Source organism: Hordeum vulgare, chromosome 2H, assembly GCF_904849725.1.
Source record: "Hordeum vulgare subsp. vulgare chromosome 2H, MorexV3_pseudomolecules_assembly, whole genome shotgun sequence".
In the NCBI taxonomy this organism is placed as follows: domain Eukaryota; kingdom Viridiplantae; phylum Streptophyta; class Magnoliopsida; order Poales; family Poaceae; genus Hordeum; species Hordeum vulgare.
The window spans coordinates 653436534-653455130 of NC_058519.1; the positions used below are offsets into that span (position 1 = coordinate 653436534).

General features: G+C 48.2%; 2 protein-coding genes across 2 annotated transcripts; both read right to left on the bottom strand.

Moving 5' to 3' along the window:
* Nucleotides 1-4387: 4387 nt before the first annotated feature.
* Nucleotides 4388-5715, bottom strand: LOC123428439. Its single transcript, XM_045112651.1, has one exon. It carries the CDS (start codon nucleotides 5388-5390, stop codon nucleotides 4695-4697), a length of 696 nt encoding a protein of 231 aa, XP_044968586.1. The 5' UTR covers nucleotides 5391-5715; the 3' UTR covers nucleotides 4388-4694.
* Nucleotides 5716-14418: 8703 nt separating this feature from the next.
* On the bottom strand, nucleotides 14419-18102 carry LOC123431248 (EH domain-containing protein 1-like). The gene is made up of 14 exons (XM_045115072.1): nucleotides 17948-18102; nucleotides 17772-17851; nucleotides 17604-17672; nucleotides 17444-17501; nucleotides 17298-17347; nucleotides 17142-17181; nucleotides 16965-17026; nucleotides 16746-16859; nucleotides 16477-16579; nucleotides 16291-16340; nucleotides 16036-16164; nucleotides 15692-15943; nucleotides 15110-15189; nucleotides 14419-15014 (listed from the first exon to the last, which is right to left on the bottom strand). The coding sequence occupies exons 1-14, from the start codon at nucleotides 18039-18041 to the stop codon at nucleotides 14558-14560; spliced, it is 1638 nt and encodes a 545-aa protein (XP_044971007.1). The 5' UTR covers nucleotides 18042-18102; the 3' UTR covers nucleotides 14419-14557.
* Nucleotides 18103-18597: the final 495 nt, after the last annotated feature.

Genomic DNA, 18597 nt, shown 5'->3' on the forward strand with positions numbered 1-18597 from the left:
AGGGAGTAAGTTCTAACCTGTTGGTGCCTCACGTGTTTATATATTTGTCTCTTTTTTTATTAGTCTAGAAAATATGTATTTTTACTTTTTAGTACTATCAATTAGATCAATATACTAGTACTCTCTCCGTTTCAAAATAAGTGTCTTGAGCTTAGTATAATTTTGTATTAAAGCTAGTACAAAGTTGAGACAGTTATTTTAGGACGGAGGGAGTATATGTTTAAATGAATTTTTTTCCCAACGGTGTAATATTTTTGGCCCATATCTCAAGGGTATTGACTATCGAGGACCCCATTTCATACAAATATTCCATGAATACAACATAGGTCCTGTTTGAATCCTAGGGTTAGAGTTAGAGTGAGTTAGATTTGAGCCATCTAACCCTCAAAGATCTAAACAGGTGGGTTAGAGTTGGTTAGATGCATCTAACCCATCCAAAAATTCTAACCCATTCAAGAGGTGCTTTTTTTGGGTTAGAGTAGGTGGGGTCGAGGGAAAGAGAGAGGTCCAAAGTAGCCAAATGATTAAGAAAAGGCATTTATTGTTCATCTAACCCTCTCATCCAGACACCTTTAGAGTTAGAGTTAGTTCATGTTAGTTTAAGGGTTAGGCTGGTTGTAATGGGAAGTACCATATACTAGTATCATGCATATGATACTAGTGTATGATACTACACCCGTAATGCATAGTATCATGTGCTAGTATCATAGAACAGTTCATTTATTGCCATGCATGACACATAGTAGCAAAATATTTAATATGATACAGTATCATAATATGATACTCAACCCTCTCTTTCCTCATTTAATTTCATGCCACCTCATCAAATATGCCTAGTTGACATACATGATACTACTTATGATACTCCCATTACGACCATCCTTAGAATCTAAGAGGGTGCTTGGATACGTTTTAGTGCCATGACTAAAAGTAATGAGACTAAAACTTGATAGCCTCACCCATGCTTGGATCCAAGTACTAAAGAGACTAAAATCAAATTAATGAGCATTATTATCCTCCAAACCCTTCAATCCAGAACTTGCATGAGGAGTTAAATGAGGAGAGACAGGACTAATGCATATTTTAGTAGGGGTACCCCTGACTAAAAGATTTTTGCCTCAAGACTAGTTTTAGTCTCTCTTTAGTCAGGGGTGCTTGAAACTTTAGCCTCTTAAATAGACTAGTTTTAGTCTCTTTGATCCAAGCACCCTCTAACTCTAACTCTAACTAGGGCCCTGTTTGGATACTCTAACTTGGCTAGAGGTTAGAGTTAGTTTCTAACTTTAGTCTAACCATGAACTAACTCTAGCCTTTGATGATGTTTGGATGCAAAGGTTAGTTTGACAATAAATGCACCTTTTTCAATCTTGTGTCTCTTTTAACCAGGATTTGTTGTGACCAGCTCTTGTGTAGGCCTGGTGCAGGGGTATGGAGGCAACCGGTGGCAGGCGAACGGGGCGGCCTGGTGCGGGGCCTGGGGCGACCTGGACAGGATGCGACGGAGGTGGCCGACGGGGGCGGACGGAGGTGGCAGGCGGGGGCGAGCGCGGCCGGCAAGGGCGAGCGCGGCCAGCGGGGCGAGCAGGCCGACCGACGCGCGATGCGAGAGGATGGAGAGGAAAGGATAAGATGCGGGAGGTGGAGAGGATCAGATGCGGTCAAAATATTATTATTTTTACCTGTCCATGCTCAACTAGCTCCAGTTAGCACCTCTTCTCAGGGCTAGTTTTTTTTATGGGTTAATTTGCATCTAACACAAACTAGCCCATGTGTTTGGATACTTTAGGAACTAGTTCAGCTCAAACTAGCTCTAGCACTGCGATTCAAACAGGGCGTAGGTTAGAGTATCCAAACAGGGCCATAGAAAGCCCACAATAATAATGTACTACTTCTACTCCGCAGCAACGCCTGCTACGTCATCGTCATAAAGGCCCCCGCATTCCTTGGCCTTCCGCAGCAATGACTGCGATCATCGTCATCGATTCGAAGCCATCCCATTCAAACAAAATGAATTTACTGACGAACTAGCGAGCGGTATCATCAAATCAAATGCAGGGATCAATTACTACATTGCTGCCCTCCGTCATTACGACCTTGCCCCTGCGGTGTACTACTGTTCTGCGCTTCCACTGTAGTGTGTAGTATACCTTGGACTGGAGCAGGCAGGCAGTGAGTGAGAGTGAAGCACGCAAGGCAGGCAGGTGCATTGCATGTGCCCATCAATTCGCCTGCTCGCTACTACTACTGTGCTACGAGTAGTAGTATGAGTGACATGCCCCGTCATCCGTGCCCTTGGCTCGGCCTTATCGCCATCACCCTCCGCTTTCCCGCCTTCACCGGCCACACTGACTTTTCCACCACTGCTACAATTATAATAAAGCTGAGTCAGCCCGCTATAAGAAATAAACTAATATATTTTTATTTAGCTAAAGGAAAAAAAAGAAGAGAGAAGGTAAACGGGCTCTTAGCTAAGAGCCAGCTCTATCACGTGCTCCTAGGCATTTTATGAATATGAAAGATGGGTCATATAATAAAAAAGTAGTACACATTTGTAATGAACTATTATACATGTTGGTTAGGCTGGTCACAATGGGGAGGAACTTAGCAGTAACATCACACACTCCAATACAACTTTGCTTATGTGGCACGTATTTAGTGAAGAGAGAGGTGCTTGTGGTAACTAGCTAAGTTACCGGAACATCACACACTCCAAGAAACAATGAGTCTATAGCCTAATAAATGCATTGTTGCATGACACTACATACATGTTACTCCCCATTGTGGAGGTAGGAACATAGTCTAGGAAAGCGTGTAGGTTCCTACCTTATGTTACTCTCCATTGTGACCAGCCTTATAAGACGGGTTATAGATGACATGACAATGGCTTATAGCCAGCAGCTGGCTATACTATTGTACTTGCTCTTACTCCCTCCGTCCCGGTGTATAAGTCATCTTACGAAAATCAAACAATCCCAAAACACTTAGGCACAGTACATTAACTTTTATCTTATTTCTTATTTTTTGACATGAATAAAAGAATCAACCAATAAAAGACGTGAGGTGTGTATGTTTTTAATGACTTGAAATTAACTAGCACAGATGACTTATACATCGGGACGAAGGGAGTATACTGTTCCGTCTCCTGCCTTGCCATGAACTCTTGGTCATTTTCTATTTTTTTTTCTCTGCTCCAATGGGCGTCATGTCCATCCCTAGTTCTCAAACAATTTTGCAAAAAAAAAATTGTGATTTCTTTTTTTTTTTGGAAAACCAACTACTTGCCACGACATCTTTTGGCTCAAGAAAACAAGTCTCGAGCCAACATTTGGCACGGCTAGTGTAGTGTGGGCATCATGAACCATGCACACCCTACCTTCTCGGCCGCTGTTCCAAAGGCTAGCTAGTCGCTAGTGTGGGCATCAACAGTGGCCCTTGGTTCCAATCCATCCGGTCCGCCCAACGGAAATTGGCACAGGATCACGTACGCAATTTTGTTGCGCTACAGCCGCCAGCTTGTGCCATGCATCAGAGATGACATAAATTTCCAGCTTATTAAAAGTGCACTGAGCTTTGTACTGGGTGTGGTAAAGTTAAAGAGAGCTTAATTTTGTGGAGTACACGTCCTCCCCGAGCGAGCACAGTGGGAGCCAAACAAACTACCACCCGGCCCACGGATAACTTTCTCCTTCCTCGCATTTTCCTAGTACATACTCCGACCAAGCTTTCGACTTTCGAGTGGAGAAAATATCTACTTATCTTATGTATCTATGCTTCCTCCAATGCCACAGCTCACGCACAAAGCAAGAAAATGAAAAGGCAGGTTTCAAAAGACGGTAGTACTAGTTCCTTTTGAAGAAAAAAGAAAGATGGGCACGGGAACTTCCCACTTTCGGGTCAAATTCGCACCGGCTCTGCCGCCACGTCGCGTTGGTTGTTGCCGATGTGATGATTAATTCCTGTTTTAGGAGCTCGGGGGCTTTATCTTATCGGTGCCACGAACAGCTCCAACTCTCACTTGCTAAATCAAATCAATCAACAACAACAACAACAAAACAAAGATTGCACTTACACATGCGTGATTTCATCCTTCAGGGGGGGTGGATGGATGGATGCATGTCCGTCACCAAACCCCACTATGAGTAGCAGCATAGCAGGGGGGGCAGGGTTAACGATGGCTTTGCAGAACCCCGGCGCCTTTGCGCAGATGCTTTTGCTTAGCACACAAGGCAACGAGGTTGGCACCGCCGAACATTTCTTGGGTTTAATTATAATAACGATAACTAATTAAACGAGGAGATTCTTGGTTCTGCTACGAGCAGCAGGAATCAATCCACAGTTGATGCTAGCAAGATTTCGCTGGAACAGCTCGTCAATGGCGAAGAAGAATGGCGAATGGGGATAAGTTTCTTGTTGAACCAAATGAGCAAAAATATGGTACATGGGAGGCGCCATGGCCGGGGGAGATTTTGGTCGGATTGGACCGTGTTGATCCCCACCAGGAGCCTCGGGTTTGCTCGTTCACCGGAGTTGCAAGAAATCAAAAGGGGCATAGAGCGGCGGCTACCGGAGGTGCTCTTGCTTGCTTGGACAAAACGAACGAACTGCTAGTACTACTAGTTTCACTGACCTTCTTGCTGGTCACCTTCCTCCCTAATCTACGAGAGCTAGCGAGCGGCGGCGGCGGAGGACGGCGGTCAGGTCCAGGCGGCCCACACCTTCTCGCCGATGAAGCGGACAAGCTTCCCGACGGCGCTCTTCTCGGCCGCCGCGCTGGCGCAGTCGCTGTCGTCCGTCATGGCCTCCTCCCCGCCGTACACGCTGTCCGCGCCGTCGTCCTCGTCGCCCTCGTAGTCGCCGTCCTCGGAGGCGCAGCAGGCTTGGAGCTGCAGGTGGTCGTCCGCGCAGCCGGGCTGGGCCTCCGCGGCGTCGCGGTCCTCCTCGGCGGCGGCGTCGACGGCGCACGGCCCGCCGCGGCCACGGCGGCGGCGACGGTGGCCGCGGCGAGCGGCTCCACCTGGCCCTGCTGCTCCTGGAGGCCCTCCTCCGGCGCCCTCCTCGACGGCGTCGATGATGGTGTGGATGAGGTGGCGGTTGGGGGAGGCGTCCCAGCGGGCCCAGAAGCTCTTGTAGCAGCCGAAGCAGCCGCAGCCCATCTCCGGCTGGTGCGGCCCGTTGAGCCGCCTGCGCCGTCCCCCGCCTGCTCCGCCCGCCGCGCCGCCGGCCCCGCCGGACAGCAGGTAGGCGAGCACCTCCTGCTCCTCCGCCGTGAGCGCCGCCACGAGCGCCAGCAGGGTCGCCGGCAGCATGGCCAGCGCCACCGTGGACGCATCCGGCGCCGGCGCCGGCGCCGGGTGCACCCGCCGGCCCTTCCCTTGGTACAGCTTCTTCATCTTCCCCACCTGAGCTGAAGTAGTAGTCAGTGAGTGGCGGTGGCGGGCGGGTTAAGTGGCGAGGGAGGGAAGAGGTCGACGGCGGGAGGGGGTTGGTGGCAGGGGTGGGTGGTGGGGCTCGTCGGCTGGGAGGTTGCTGTTTCTCCCCCAACTGCTGGATGGCGGCTGCGCAGCTCTCGTTGCTGGCTGGTCTCAGCTTCTCTTTGGGGCTGAGGTGGGCGAGGGGATGGAGGAAGACAACAACGAGGGGCCAAACCCTACCCCTTGTGGTCTTGGGGTGTGGTGTGGTGGTGGGTTGGGTCTGGTGGGTGGGAACCAAGGACCGAGGGCCCGGCCTATTATTATTGCAGCAAGGGATGCTCCATTGGTCCAACTTGGTCTTTGGTTTTGGCTTTGGGTCGCGTGGCAACGGAAGTCCTCGGTACGACCGCGTAAAACGTAAGACGGTCGACGGTGCAGCCACGGCACGGCGGTTGCGTGCGTGTGTGTGTACGTCTACCACGGAGCACGGAGACGGCGTGGTTGCACCTCACCTGTTAGCAAGTTCAGAACCTTTTGGAACAAGAAGAAGAAGAAAGAATTACTAGGGGTCAGTCAGGCAGGTCACCACCTGCTGCTTGCTGCTTGCTGCTACTGGCTCGACGTAGTACCGAGCACCGTCCGGCCGGTGAAAACTTGGTGCTATTTCCCGGGCCACGTACGGGGATTGCACGTACGGGTCGGTTGCCGCGAAATTCCGGTGTCCCGGACGGGGTTGGCTGACGAGTGATCGAGCTTGATGTGGATATGGATGGGGATGTGGATGGGTCGGGGTCACGTGGAGCAGCGGCTGTGTGTGTGTGTGCGCGCCGTGGGTGGACGGTTCCATTCCACGGCGACCGCTCGCTCGTAGGGAATCCTGGACGGCTTGATTGAGAGGGAGCGAGGAGGCTACACGGCCGGGGATGTCCTCGTCTCCGACCAACCACGAGGCCCGCCGACCGAGGTTCATGAGCCTGGTGAAAACCTTTCTTTTTTTATTAGAGCAACTTCAACGGTTGTTATTCAAACGGACGCGCATTTTGTCCGTTTAAAGCATGGTTAATAGTATACACAATTGTTGAATAGAAATCATTGGCATGTCATACAAAGGTTATTCTATAACCAACATTTACTATAGTTCATTACAATAGTATACTACTGTTTTATTATATGATATATCTTTTTCTTTTACAAAATTGCCTAGGAGCACGTGGTAAAGGTGACTCTTAACTAAGAGCATATTTAACTTCTCCCTCTTCTTCCCTTTTCTTCAACTAAGAAAAATATATTGAATTATTTTTCAAACGAGCTGATTCAGTTTTATTGTACTTGTTCTTAGGTCGACGTGGCGGACATCCTTGTCCACTTTTCAAAATGGGTTGGTGCTTACCCCCCATGCTCTAATGATCTATTTTTAAGGCTACACGAAAAAATACATGATAAATATTTAAAAAATAATAATTAAACATTAATGTGAGTCTTAAAGCCTAACGATAGTCCCATGAATTCACATTGCATTAAGTAAAAAATAATACTCCCTCCGTCACAGTTTATAAAGCGTGCACGTGTACCTAGGTCGTCAATTTAACTTAAATAAAATATATTATTTAACATAAAAATTATATCATTATAAAATAGAACATCTAAAGTTTTTAATGATATATTTTTTGTAATATATGTCTCTCATTAAGTTGGTCAAATTGACGACCTAGATATACGTGCATGCCTTATAAACTGTGACGGAGGGAGTAATTAAACTAAAAACGAGGTGGTACGTTGCCCTAGGCGTCCCCGTCGTCTTCCTCGGAGCCGGTGAGGTCGATAAGCGTCGGCGTCGGGCCAGCCTAGGGGAAGTCCGTCGCCCAGGCGGCGGCGACATCGTTCGTCGCTGACTACATCGCCAGCCGCTGGTTGGGCTTCGGCATGGCGTGCCCCTCCTCCTCTTCGGCGTCATGCTCCAGCTGCTCGCCCCCGAGGTGCTCCTCCATCAGCCATCGTTGCCGCTAGTGCTTCAAGTAGGTCTGCTTCTGTTCTCGCGTCACCATCAACCAGACAAATGTACTGCTCGGTCTTCGGGGCGGTGGGTCTTGGCTCAGCCTTGGCGGGGGACGGCGGGGCCAGCGGTGGCACAAAATAGTCACCGACAACTCAGAGTGCCATGGCCTCCGTCAATCGCGCCTCGTAAGACGCCTCTTCCTCCTCCTCCTTGCGCCCCTCTTCCTCCTCACTTTCACAAAGCGCAGCCATCAGCGCCTCCTAGTAGGCGGTCTCCGCCTCCTGGTCCTCGTCATGCATGACGAGGGGCGGCGGGGTGTCGGCCCGCACGTCATGGGCGCCGCACCGACGCTACTCCTCGTGCTCAAACGCAAACTAGACCTCCCAATCAGGAGAGCCTGTAGCGCACGCGGGGTTCAACCGATGCTCATCTGTTAGCTACTGCCGCCGACGTCGAACCTCCTTCGCATGCGCTCGCGCCGACTGCGGTACCACCGACACTGGGATCCTCTCCGGACCCAAGTATTAGTTGTATGGCAACGTCTCTTCAGGGTAGGGAAGAGGGATGCGATGCTCCCAGTGCCACCTCGTCTGGTGCACTATGACGCTTGTCCGCTGCCGAGGCGGGCGGGAAGACAACGAAAGGGGAGCATGCGCAAAGGAAGGACGACGGCCTTGCCCTTGTTCTTACCAGAGCTCGAGCTTGTGCCGGAGAAGAAACCCATGATAGTGGCCAGCGTTTGTTGTCAGCGGGGGAGCAACGGGGTGGCTAGATGGGGACGACTTATAGAAGAGGATGACCCCCCCCCACACACACACAAGCTCGGATTAAAAAGGACACCCGTGGTCACACACGCGTGAGCCCGCAGTGGGCGATCATCGTTAATAAAGACACGGGCTGTAGTTCACCGGCCGCCACGTGAGGGCGGGGCGGACAACGAGAGGACGCGCATCACGTCCACGCCGACGTATTTTAGGCTCAATTTTTTGCCCTGAATGGGTCGGCGCACACGTGAAGCGGACACCTTTTGGGAATGGGTCAGTGCTGGGACATCATTTTTGTCCGCGTCAACCCAAAAGGACATGCGCTGACGAAATGGATTGCATGGTTGGAGTTGCTCGTATAGATTATATTAGGTAATTGCTCATGCATTGTGAATGTGGGTGAAACTGTTTTGTAGGCAATAACCATGCTTTACTTACTAATAATTATTAGAGATACCCCAACTATACGGTCCATTTCGTCCGCGTGCGTTCGTTTTGATCATCACAAACACAAAAACGGCCCAATGCACTGATCGAAATGGATGCGCGTCCGCTTTTTGTCCGTCTATGACCCATTCCAGTCCTAAAATTGGGCCGCATTTGCGTCGTCGTGGATATGAAGCGGACACGCGCCTCGTTCGCGTGCTCCTTCCCGTGGCTCTTCCGTCGGCGGCATAGTCTCTCCCTTTTTATCCCCTCCCCCCACCGGTCACCGGCAAATGCACAAACCCTAGGCCGACATCCATTTTTCCCGCCCACCTTACTCTTTAGCCCTCTCCCTCCTCTACCCAGCAACACATCCATCGGCGGACCGCGCTTGCCATGGATTGGCCTCGTACGAGCCTACCCAGTTCGGGCAATGCCTTGGTGCTGCATTCAGGCGTTCAATCCGCCTCTAGCCGCTCGAATCTGTACCATCATCGGTCCACCAGCAAAGCCACTATCGACCGTCGCCCTGGCTCGATGCTGGCCTAGAAGCTTACCGGCTCGATGCATCGTCTCGCTTATGCGTTGGTTTCCCTCCAAGATTAAAGGATGATGTAGTGATACGTCTCCAATGTATCTATAATTTTTTATTGTTCCATGTTGTTATATTGTCATTCTTGGATGTTTTACAATCATTTTATAGTCATTTTATATCATCTTTTGGTACTAAGCTATTGTCATAATAATTTTACATCGCAGGAAATCAATACCAAACGGAGTCCAAACGCATCGAAACTTTTTATGAATTTTTTTGGGGCCAGAGGACATCCATTGGGCCAGGAGCGCACATGAGGGAAGCTCCAGTGGGAGCACAACCCACCAGGGGGCGCCGCGCCTGGGCGGGTTGTGCCCTCCTCGTTGCCCTCCTGCACCGCCAACGAGACCAACGGGAAGAAGAAATATGTTTTTAAGCTCAAGAATCCGTAGATCGACAACGAAGACATAGAGAAGATCTTAGTCCAACTAGTAGATGTAGTTATGGAAGTTAGACATCTTTTAAAATGTCTAATTATGTTTCTTGTTCTTTTTATCTTCTACTCGTAGCAAAGAATTGGTTAAATGATGTATGTATTGGAATGCATTTGACAAAATAAAAATAACGTGCAAATCGAAATATAAAATAATGTGTGGTCAAAAATCAATGTCCGCGTGTCGCGAGGACAACATTTGGGTCCTCCCGTTGGGCGCATGGCTTACCCATTTACCAAAGGTGGTGGATACACCGCTCCAAACGGAAAAAAACGAACAAAGCACGCGTCTGTTTGAGTTACACGGTTGGAGGTTCTCTTAATGTCGTCACTTAGCTACTAATTGATTCAATACTTGTTCACTTAGGAAATCTCGAGTGACAACACATGGATTTTCTTTCCACCCATCCTCGGACGCGCATACGGGATACCGTCACCCAAATGTAACTTCATACACTTTAACAACAGTCAAGATTAACGAGAGGAGAGCCACGATGTGGGCCACGAGGCAACAAGGCGCGCCCACCCTCCTTGGCACGCCCTGTTGTGTGGTGCTGCCCATATGGCTACGTTTGGCATGTTTCCAACGCTGAAAAATTATATATATAACAAAATCCTTAAAAATTAGGAGAGAACTTTTGCTCCGCCGCCGCAACTCTTTATATCGACGAAAAATCAATCTAGAGAGAAAACAACAGCGAAAATTGGAGAGAACCACACAAAGAGATCCAATCTCGGAGGGGCTCTCGCACCTTTGGGAGCCATGAAGGCCTAGTACAGAGGGGAGAACCTCTCCCCATCCAGGGAGAGGCCATGGAGGAGGAATCCTAAGGGGGAGACTCTCTTCCCCTCTTTCCCGGTGGCGCCGAAGTGCCGCCGAGGGAGCCATCACTGCGGTGATCGTGGTCATCAACATCACCGTCTTCATCACCTTCCTCATCTCTTTTCAATGGTCCACTGTCCTACACCCCGCTGTAATCCCCTACTTGAACATGGTGTTTCATGCCGCATACTATTGATCAATGATGTGTTGCCATCCTATGATGTTTGAGTAGATTCCTTTGGGTTGATTGATGATGTTTATTGGTTTGAGTGTATGATTTATTTTGATGTTGTCATATGGTTCCTTTCGTGACGAAAAAACATGAGGGACTCTCGCTTTTGGGTGTTGCAATGAGTTCATGATTTGCTTACAGTGGGGGGCTAGGGTGATAGAAGCTTACAACCGAGTAAGGGGATTGTCGCGTATGGAAGTAAAGGCGACTTGATGTTTAATGCTATGGTTGAGTTTACCTTAATAATTTCTAGTAGTTGCAGATGCTTGCTAGAGGTACAATCATAAGTTCATATGATCCATGTACGAAAAGTATGTTAGCTCATGGCTCTCCCTCATCTAAAATTGCAAGAATGATTACTCATCTTGTTATCAATTGCCTAGGATGATTCCGCACATCATATCATTATTATTCCACACTCACTATTTGTAATATATTCTAACTTTATTTAGGCAGCACTAATTTCATATTTTTGTTCTCCAATATCATGCAAAGCTATCCTCTTTATACCCACAACGCAATTTTATTTCTTGTTACTACATAGAAGCAAACGTTCGGTGTATGTAGACTCGTATCGGCGGCAGATAGGACTTGAGAGAATATTGATCTTACCTTTACTCCGTGTGGGTTCGACACTCTATACTTATCGCTTTCATCTTTGGAAAGTGCTACGATGATTCCTTGCACTTGAGAATTATCAACGCCTATCACAAGTAGGAGAAGCCTGATTAAAGAGAGCACCCATTTAAAAGACTAGATCCAATCCTCCTGTCGGATCCTTGCGCAACAAACATGACTCTTCGGGTTACTTCATATTCACACTCTTTAAAAATAGGCATCAAGTTATGATTTGACCCTCAAGCGAGTTTGGTAAACTGACACAAGGCTCGAGGGCTAGTGTAATTGCAATTCAAAGAAATCTTTTGATGTGGTCTTTACTGAAAGCAAAGCATTTTCTTGATATCTTCGGATGATGCTTGGACATCTTCCTTGCGTGTTACTAAGTATACTTACAGTAGTAGGTATTTGAACCATAAAGCAAAATCAAGTTGCATATATAAAGAAACAAACATACCTCAAAGCCTTTAGCAAGGCCGAGGAACACCTCAATTGCACCAGCTTCGACACACCGAAACTAGCTTAGGGCCGTCCCGAGGAGGGCATGGTGGCCGGGAAGGATGAAGGAGCTTGTCAAACACACCTCCACCGCATGTTTGCGCTTCCGCAACTCAGCCTATCCATGACAAAGCGGTGGCAACAAAGTGCTCGACGCCTCATCGTCAAGGAGGAGTGAGCATCACTTTTTGATCGCGTGGCTATAAAACTAAGTGAATCAGAGACACCATGCGAATGATCGTTGATTCTTCAGGAAGAGAGTGAAACTTATCTCCCTGTCCTTTGCTTGTCCCTCCATGACCAAGGTTTGGTCCTCGCACATGGGGGTATTGACTTCCTCCCCGACATCAAACACCGGGGGAGGAGTGTGTGATGGAACTCCCCTACCTTGTCTTGAGCGAGGGAAGGATTGACCTCCATCTCCGAAGAGCTCGCCGCTAGCGTGCTCCTTGGAAGACTAGGGGAGTCCTCGTCTGGCGAGTCACACTGGTCCCTATAAAAGAAAAAAACAATGAAAGTAAGGCACAATGATTTACATCACCTTGCCGTTGTTGGATGGTTGCCGATGGATCCACCACGACGGACTCTAGATCTGGTGCAGCAGGAGTGCTGGTGGCCAATGGTACCGCGGTGGCCTCACAACTGTTTGTGGTTGGTCCTAGCGGATCATATGCAGGCCGATGTGGACACGGCCACGAGGAACACCACCCAAGTCTCCCTCCTTGCCGGTAGTGGGAGGCGGATCACCTCCCACGGCGGGGTCAAAGCCGACGACTTGCTTCCTCCCTTCCAGATGGCTCTATTCCGACAGTCTTCTACGGTTACAGACTGGGCCAGGGAGAAATCCATGCAAGTGTTGTCCCTGCCTTGGAGGCATCATCTTGGCCATGTCCGCGCACTGCTCGGGTATAAGGAGGAAACCATAGGCCGATTCACTGGCCAGGCGGTAGTTGTTGCGACGTCGCCCCTTCCTTGGAAACGTTGGCTAGGTACCCCATGGTAATAGTGGTGGCCTCGTCGGCTCTTCTGCAGGGATTAGGGTAATGTGTCGTTCGGTGATGGTAACTGTTGTGGGCATGGACTCTTGGGGCACAATGTACACCAACACCGACACCTCTTGGATGTCATCTTCTTTCCAGATGGTTTTTTGTTGTTCACTCATCGATTTTCTAGGGGCAACGGGTGGAGGATGCGTTGACCCAGGTTGAGTTGAAGTCGGGGTCATGATTTTTAGTTGTGTGGTGATGGTTGTAATGTGGTCCTTGATCTTCGAGTCTTGACTCCTCGCCATTTATGGCTTGAAGTCTGACTAGGCGAGTTGTTTTGTCGTTATAGACGTGGTGTTGTGAACTGTGTGCCAAAAGGTGTTGTACTAGCCACTTGGCTCTTCTCCATGTTACAAATAGTGTGATGCACCTCTCTATAGTGTATCCTTGGAGAAAAAGCTACAGACATAGAGAAGGAAGGAATATGAGCCAAATGTAAAACAAAAACAGTAGAAATCCTGACAATATACTATGCATATCTCCTACAGCATGGTGTGTGGCGTGAGGCTCCAGATCATCGGGTAGAGGCGGCCAAAACTGGTTCCATGCCGTCGCCTCCATCCCACGCCGTGGACCTATGAGCGAGGGCTCACACGTCCACGGTGTAGGATGAAGGCGGCGACATGGAATCACTTTTGGCCGCTTCTACCCGATGATCTCGAGGATGAAGGCGATGACGATGATATGATACGTGCATCCCTCACGCCACACACCATGCTAGATATGCGCAGTCTGTTCTACTGGTTTTGTCTTTTGGCTCATTGTCCTTCCTCCTCTATATGTATAAATGGTTTTTTCAAGGATACACTATAGAGAGATGTATCAGACTATCAAGACTATGAGTAACATAAGAGAAGAGCCAAGTGGTTATTATGACACCTTTCGGCATATAGTTCACAACACCATGGCTATAACAACAAGACAACTCACCTGATCGAACCGCAAGCCATAAATAGCGCCGAGGCAAGACTCGAAGATCAAGGACGGCATCACAACCACCATCGAACACCTACAAGTCATGCCGTGACCTCAACTTACGCTGGGTCAATGGCCCTGTTTGGATCCATGGGTTAGAGTTAGTTTGAGCTAGTTGGGGTTCAACTAGCCCTAAAGTATCCAAACATAAGGGTTAGATTGAAGCTAGTTGCATCTAACCCACCCAAAAAAACTATCCCACCCAAGAGGTGCTAATTGAAGCTAGTCCTCATGGGGTCCATTAAAAATATTTTTTTTCTCTCTCTCACACGAGCCAAGAGATGCTAATGAGAGCTAGTTCTCATGGGTCCCATTGAAAATCACTTTTCTATTTTCATAAAGTGCATCTATTGTCAATCTAACCTTTCCATCCAAACACCTATTTTGCTAGAGTTAGTTTAGGGTTAGTCATGAGCTAGAAACTAACTCTAACCACTAGCTAAGCTAGAGTATCAAACAGGGCCAATGCATCTCTTCACTTTGGCCTTAGAAAATCGACCAATGGACATCAGAAACCAATCAACTAACGCACACTGATTGACGATGGGCTAATATTGGTCATCGCCAATCAGTGTGACATTATCGATTACCAACGGGGTCGTGTAAATATCCATTGATTGATGCTTTTACAGTACACAGTTGAAGTGTGGTGACCAAAGTTAACATACATACACCTTAAGTTCAATGACCGCTGACAAACTTGTACTACTCGTTTCGCCGCATTCGTTGTTCAAGCTCACTTAGTCGTAGGGGTTCCTGAACTGCTTGAGCAGGTCGGGGATGTCGTAGGCGAGCATGTCGTCGACGTCCTTGACCATCTTGGGCCGGAGCCGCTCGAAGCGGTCGAAGTTGTAGGCGCTGAGCGCGTCCCGGTACTCGTCGACGCCGGGGAAGTCGCCCGCCGGCAGGTGCATCTCCTTCTGCACCTTGGCGAACTGCTCGTCCAGCGTCTCCAGCAGCTTCTGCTGCGCCTTGGCCTTCCCCATCAGCGCCGGCATATTGTTCTTGAGGTGCCCCACGATGTGCGCATGCACCTTGGCCGACCTCGCCCGCTTCACGAACTCGTTGATCCGCCGGTCGCACGCCTTCTTCGGGATGTCGTTCAGGTCCGACAGCAGGTCCTCCTGCTCCCTCTCGAACAGCTCCGTCCCCAGCGGCCCCGCCGCCGTCTCCCGGATCGGCTTGTCGTTAAACGATCTGCCAAAATAATTTAGCTGCATATTAATCATTGACGACGATGATGCTGCATCAGAAGAAGATTGATCGATAGGTTGACGATGAATGTGCCCTACCCTATGTAGACACGCATGACCTCGGGCGTGTTGAGGACCTTCCCCAGCGACCACAGGAGTGCTCCGTAGACCCGCATCAGCTGATGAAAACATTCAGTCAAAACCAGAGTTATCAATGGCTTAAAGTCAACTTGGACACCATATTTGCTGCCACTTGTGATGAGGAAAACTTCGTATGCAGAAAACAGGTGTAAAACTGATATCGGTTGCTTTCGATGAACCTCATTAGATATTCTGTTATCTAACACTTGGATATGAAACCTACCACAAGTATAAGTATATAGTAGTGCATGATTGTTTGCTTTCTTTCACTAGAGATATCAGTTGCTTTCAATCAGCATAATTGGATATCCTAATACCCAAATCTTAGATATGAAACCCTCAAGTAGCATAAAGTATGCCCATTATTGCTTTATATGATTTCAACAAGCTGGTTATTCTATCTGCTGCCACTTGAGATATGAAATCTTCAAATATGCGTGCTCCTCTTGTTTCAGGAATAATGGACAAAAGTGGAATATGCTGAAAAACTTGTTTTAGGGCTAGAGGAAGGCATGATGATGAGCAGGCACATTCATTCACCTGTTGCGCGTCAACTTGGTCTGCTTTGTTCAGAACAATCCGTATCTTGTCATCGTGCCCGCGCAGCGACCCAATCACACGCTTGAACTCGTCGCTGATGTCGAGCTTATGGGGATCGAACAGGAGAAGGATCAGGTCACACTTGGACGCGAACCACGATGTTACCCCGGTGAAATCATAGCTGCGCTGTGTTCTCTGCTTCTCCCCTGATAGAACTCCAGGTGTGTCCACGAAGGTAATGTGATCCAGTAACTTGGCAAAGAAAATGAAGCTGGTTACTGTTAGTTAGTTGCCCAATATAACATAGAAACAGAAAACAGTGAGATAAATATATGGTGATATACTGGATGAGGCATCTGAGAACACTCAAACTTGGACAAAAACGCCGTTCCGAACGCCGACAAGCCGCTGTATGGCATGTCAGCCTGCACGGCAATTGTGTTCCCAGGGATGCATCTTTCATCTGGCCCAGTCTGGAGTAGTGGAAAAATGCATCATCAAAGTGGGAGTGGAAGGTATCTACTGGGCTAAAATATTCACCGGCATTAACCAAGGTTAGGCCGAGACATCGACATCTCTCATCTCCGTGAAGAACTTACAGTAATAACAACAAATCTGTCGGTCGTTGGCTCTGGACCAATATGAGCACCTACAAAAGTAATATCAGCGACACTGTTAAATGATAGTCAAGAAAGGATGAGATGCAAAAGAAAAGGTATAACCCATTCTCAAATCTCATTTACCGACAGGAGGAAAGGGAAAGTGCAACAACCAATCCTACTTACCTGGATAACTTGTCTTCAGTAAATGCTTTATGAATGTGGTTTTTCCAGTAGAGTATTGACCCAATAACATGATCATTGGCTTCGCATCGAAATCGCTGCTAGTCTACAAATAAGATAGCCTCAAATGATTTTCATTGAATCTATTATGGAAAGTGAAGCAAGTAAATTTGTCCCCATTGTGGGAGCTTCTTCAGGGAAAAAATCTGGCTCGGTTATAAAATTTCCAAAGAGCAAAGCAGAGTATCTTGTTAAGCCGGTCTAAGACTCACCAGCAAGGGTGAAACAAAGTCACTATATTGGTAAGTTTTTTCTAGAGGCCTCAACTTCTCAATGTATGCTTTCTTTAGTCCATCGATTATCGAGGTAACTGATTTCATAGCTATCTGCAAAATGGAAAAAATATTTATTATGATGCAGTATTCCAAGCGATAATAAATTAACAGAAGATCATCTGCAGCTCTGAACACAGCTGGTCGGATTATCTGTACCTTCTTTCCCGACTTGGAGTTAAACCAGTTAGCTGACATAGGCGATTGGATTGGATGGTACGCTGCGTGATCAGCGAGAATAACAACCAGAATTAGCCTGCGGGCTAAATGGAAAACAATACGCTCGACTCTATAGTCCGCACCCAGATAGCCATGTAACAAACTAACAAGTCATACCAGCGAGATCGGAGGTGCTCTTGTGTGTAGAACTCTTTTTCTTGAGGATGGAAAAGAGAAAAAGAAGTTTGAGTAAGAAAGAAGTATCTACACTGCTTAAGCAGTATTTTTTCTGATGCACGTGATTATGAAACTAATGGATTAACGTAGACATACTAGTTTCTTTTCCAGACCTTCCATTGTCGGAGGCTGCAAACTCCCCAGATCTGAAGGAAAAAGGAAACAGTAAGTGTGCAATATAGTTTGCTCGGCTCTGAAAACTGCATTAAAATTGGCTAGTAACCTGCATCTACAAACTCTACCTGCATGTGCAAGGGTATCTTGACTGATGTCTTGCCCTGCCTGTGCCAGAGAAACCAGCTGCAAATTCCCATCCGTTGTAAGTTTTACCTTTATGATCATATCGGTCACGAGAAGATATAAAGAAATGCAGATGCAGATACACCAGCATCGTGAACGAACCTGCATCGCGGTCATAAACTCCGCGAATCCAAGATAACCCTGCCGTTTCGAATCAGCAATTGCCCAGACCTGAAGAGGGAAGATGCAATGGTAACAGAGGTACAGATCTTGCGTGATGAAAACTCACCCACGGATCCTGAATTAATGGAGCGCGCGGGAATGCCTCACCTGCTTGAGGTCGTCCCTGGAGAGCTTGGACATGGCGAAGAACTTGAGCGCGTCCTTCCCCGTCAGGCGCCCGTCCGCGTCTGCCGTCCGCGCGCGCACACGGAAGCAATAATGTCAGCGAAATTCACCCGGGGATCGACGGCGGAACAGTATTGAATCGCGACCATGGGACGGACCGTCGTCGGCGAGGTAGAACCAGCGGAGGTAGACGCTGCGCTGCTCCTTGAGGCCCCATCTCATGGGCGACGAGTCCGCCGACGACGACGCCATGGCGGCGGCCCGCTTCTCTCCGGTCGGGAGAGGGGGGAGAGGACGAGGAACGGCTGGTGGAGACGAGGACGCCGCGCGCGCGCGGAGGCGTGCATGGCGCCCGGTTAATGCCCGCGATCGCGCGCCGCGGCAAACGCGGCGCTGCCTTGGCACAACGTGATTATCTCGAAAAGGAAAAAATGAATTTTCATTTGAGGGAACGGTATCGTGGCATACTGGGCCGGTTCAATACTGGAGCTGCCTACGACCTTTTTTCGGAGTTTTTTCAGGCTTTTCACTGTTTTATACCGGTTTATCTCTGGTTTTCTTTTCCTCAGGATGCCATATCTGGTTTTATTCACTTTTGCATTTTTATGTCCCTTTTTTCTGTTTTTATGTTTCCTTCTTCGATATTCATGCTTTCCTTGTTTTTTTGTTTTTCCAACACATGTCTAATTTTCCATACATATTATACGTGGTATTAATGCGGAAAAATGCGGAGCTACCTTGCCACAACGATCGCCCAGTTTATAATATGCAAAATACACATTTTGAAGTTTATTTTTTTCATAAACAT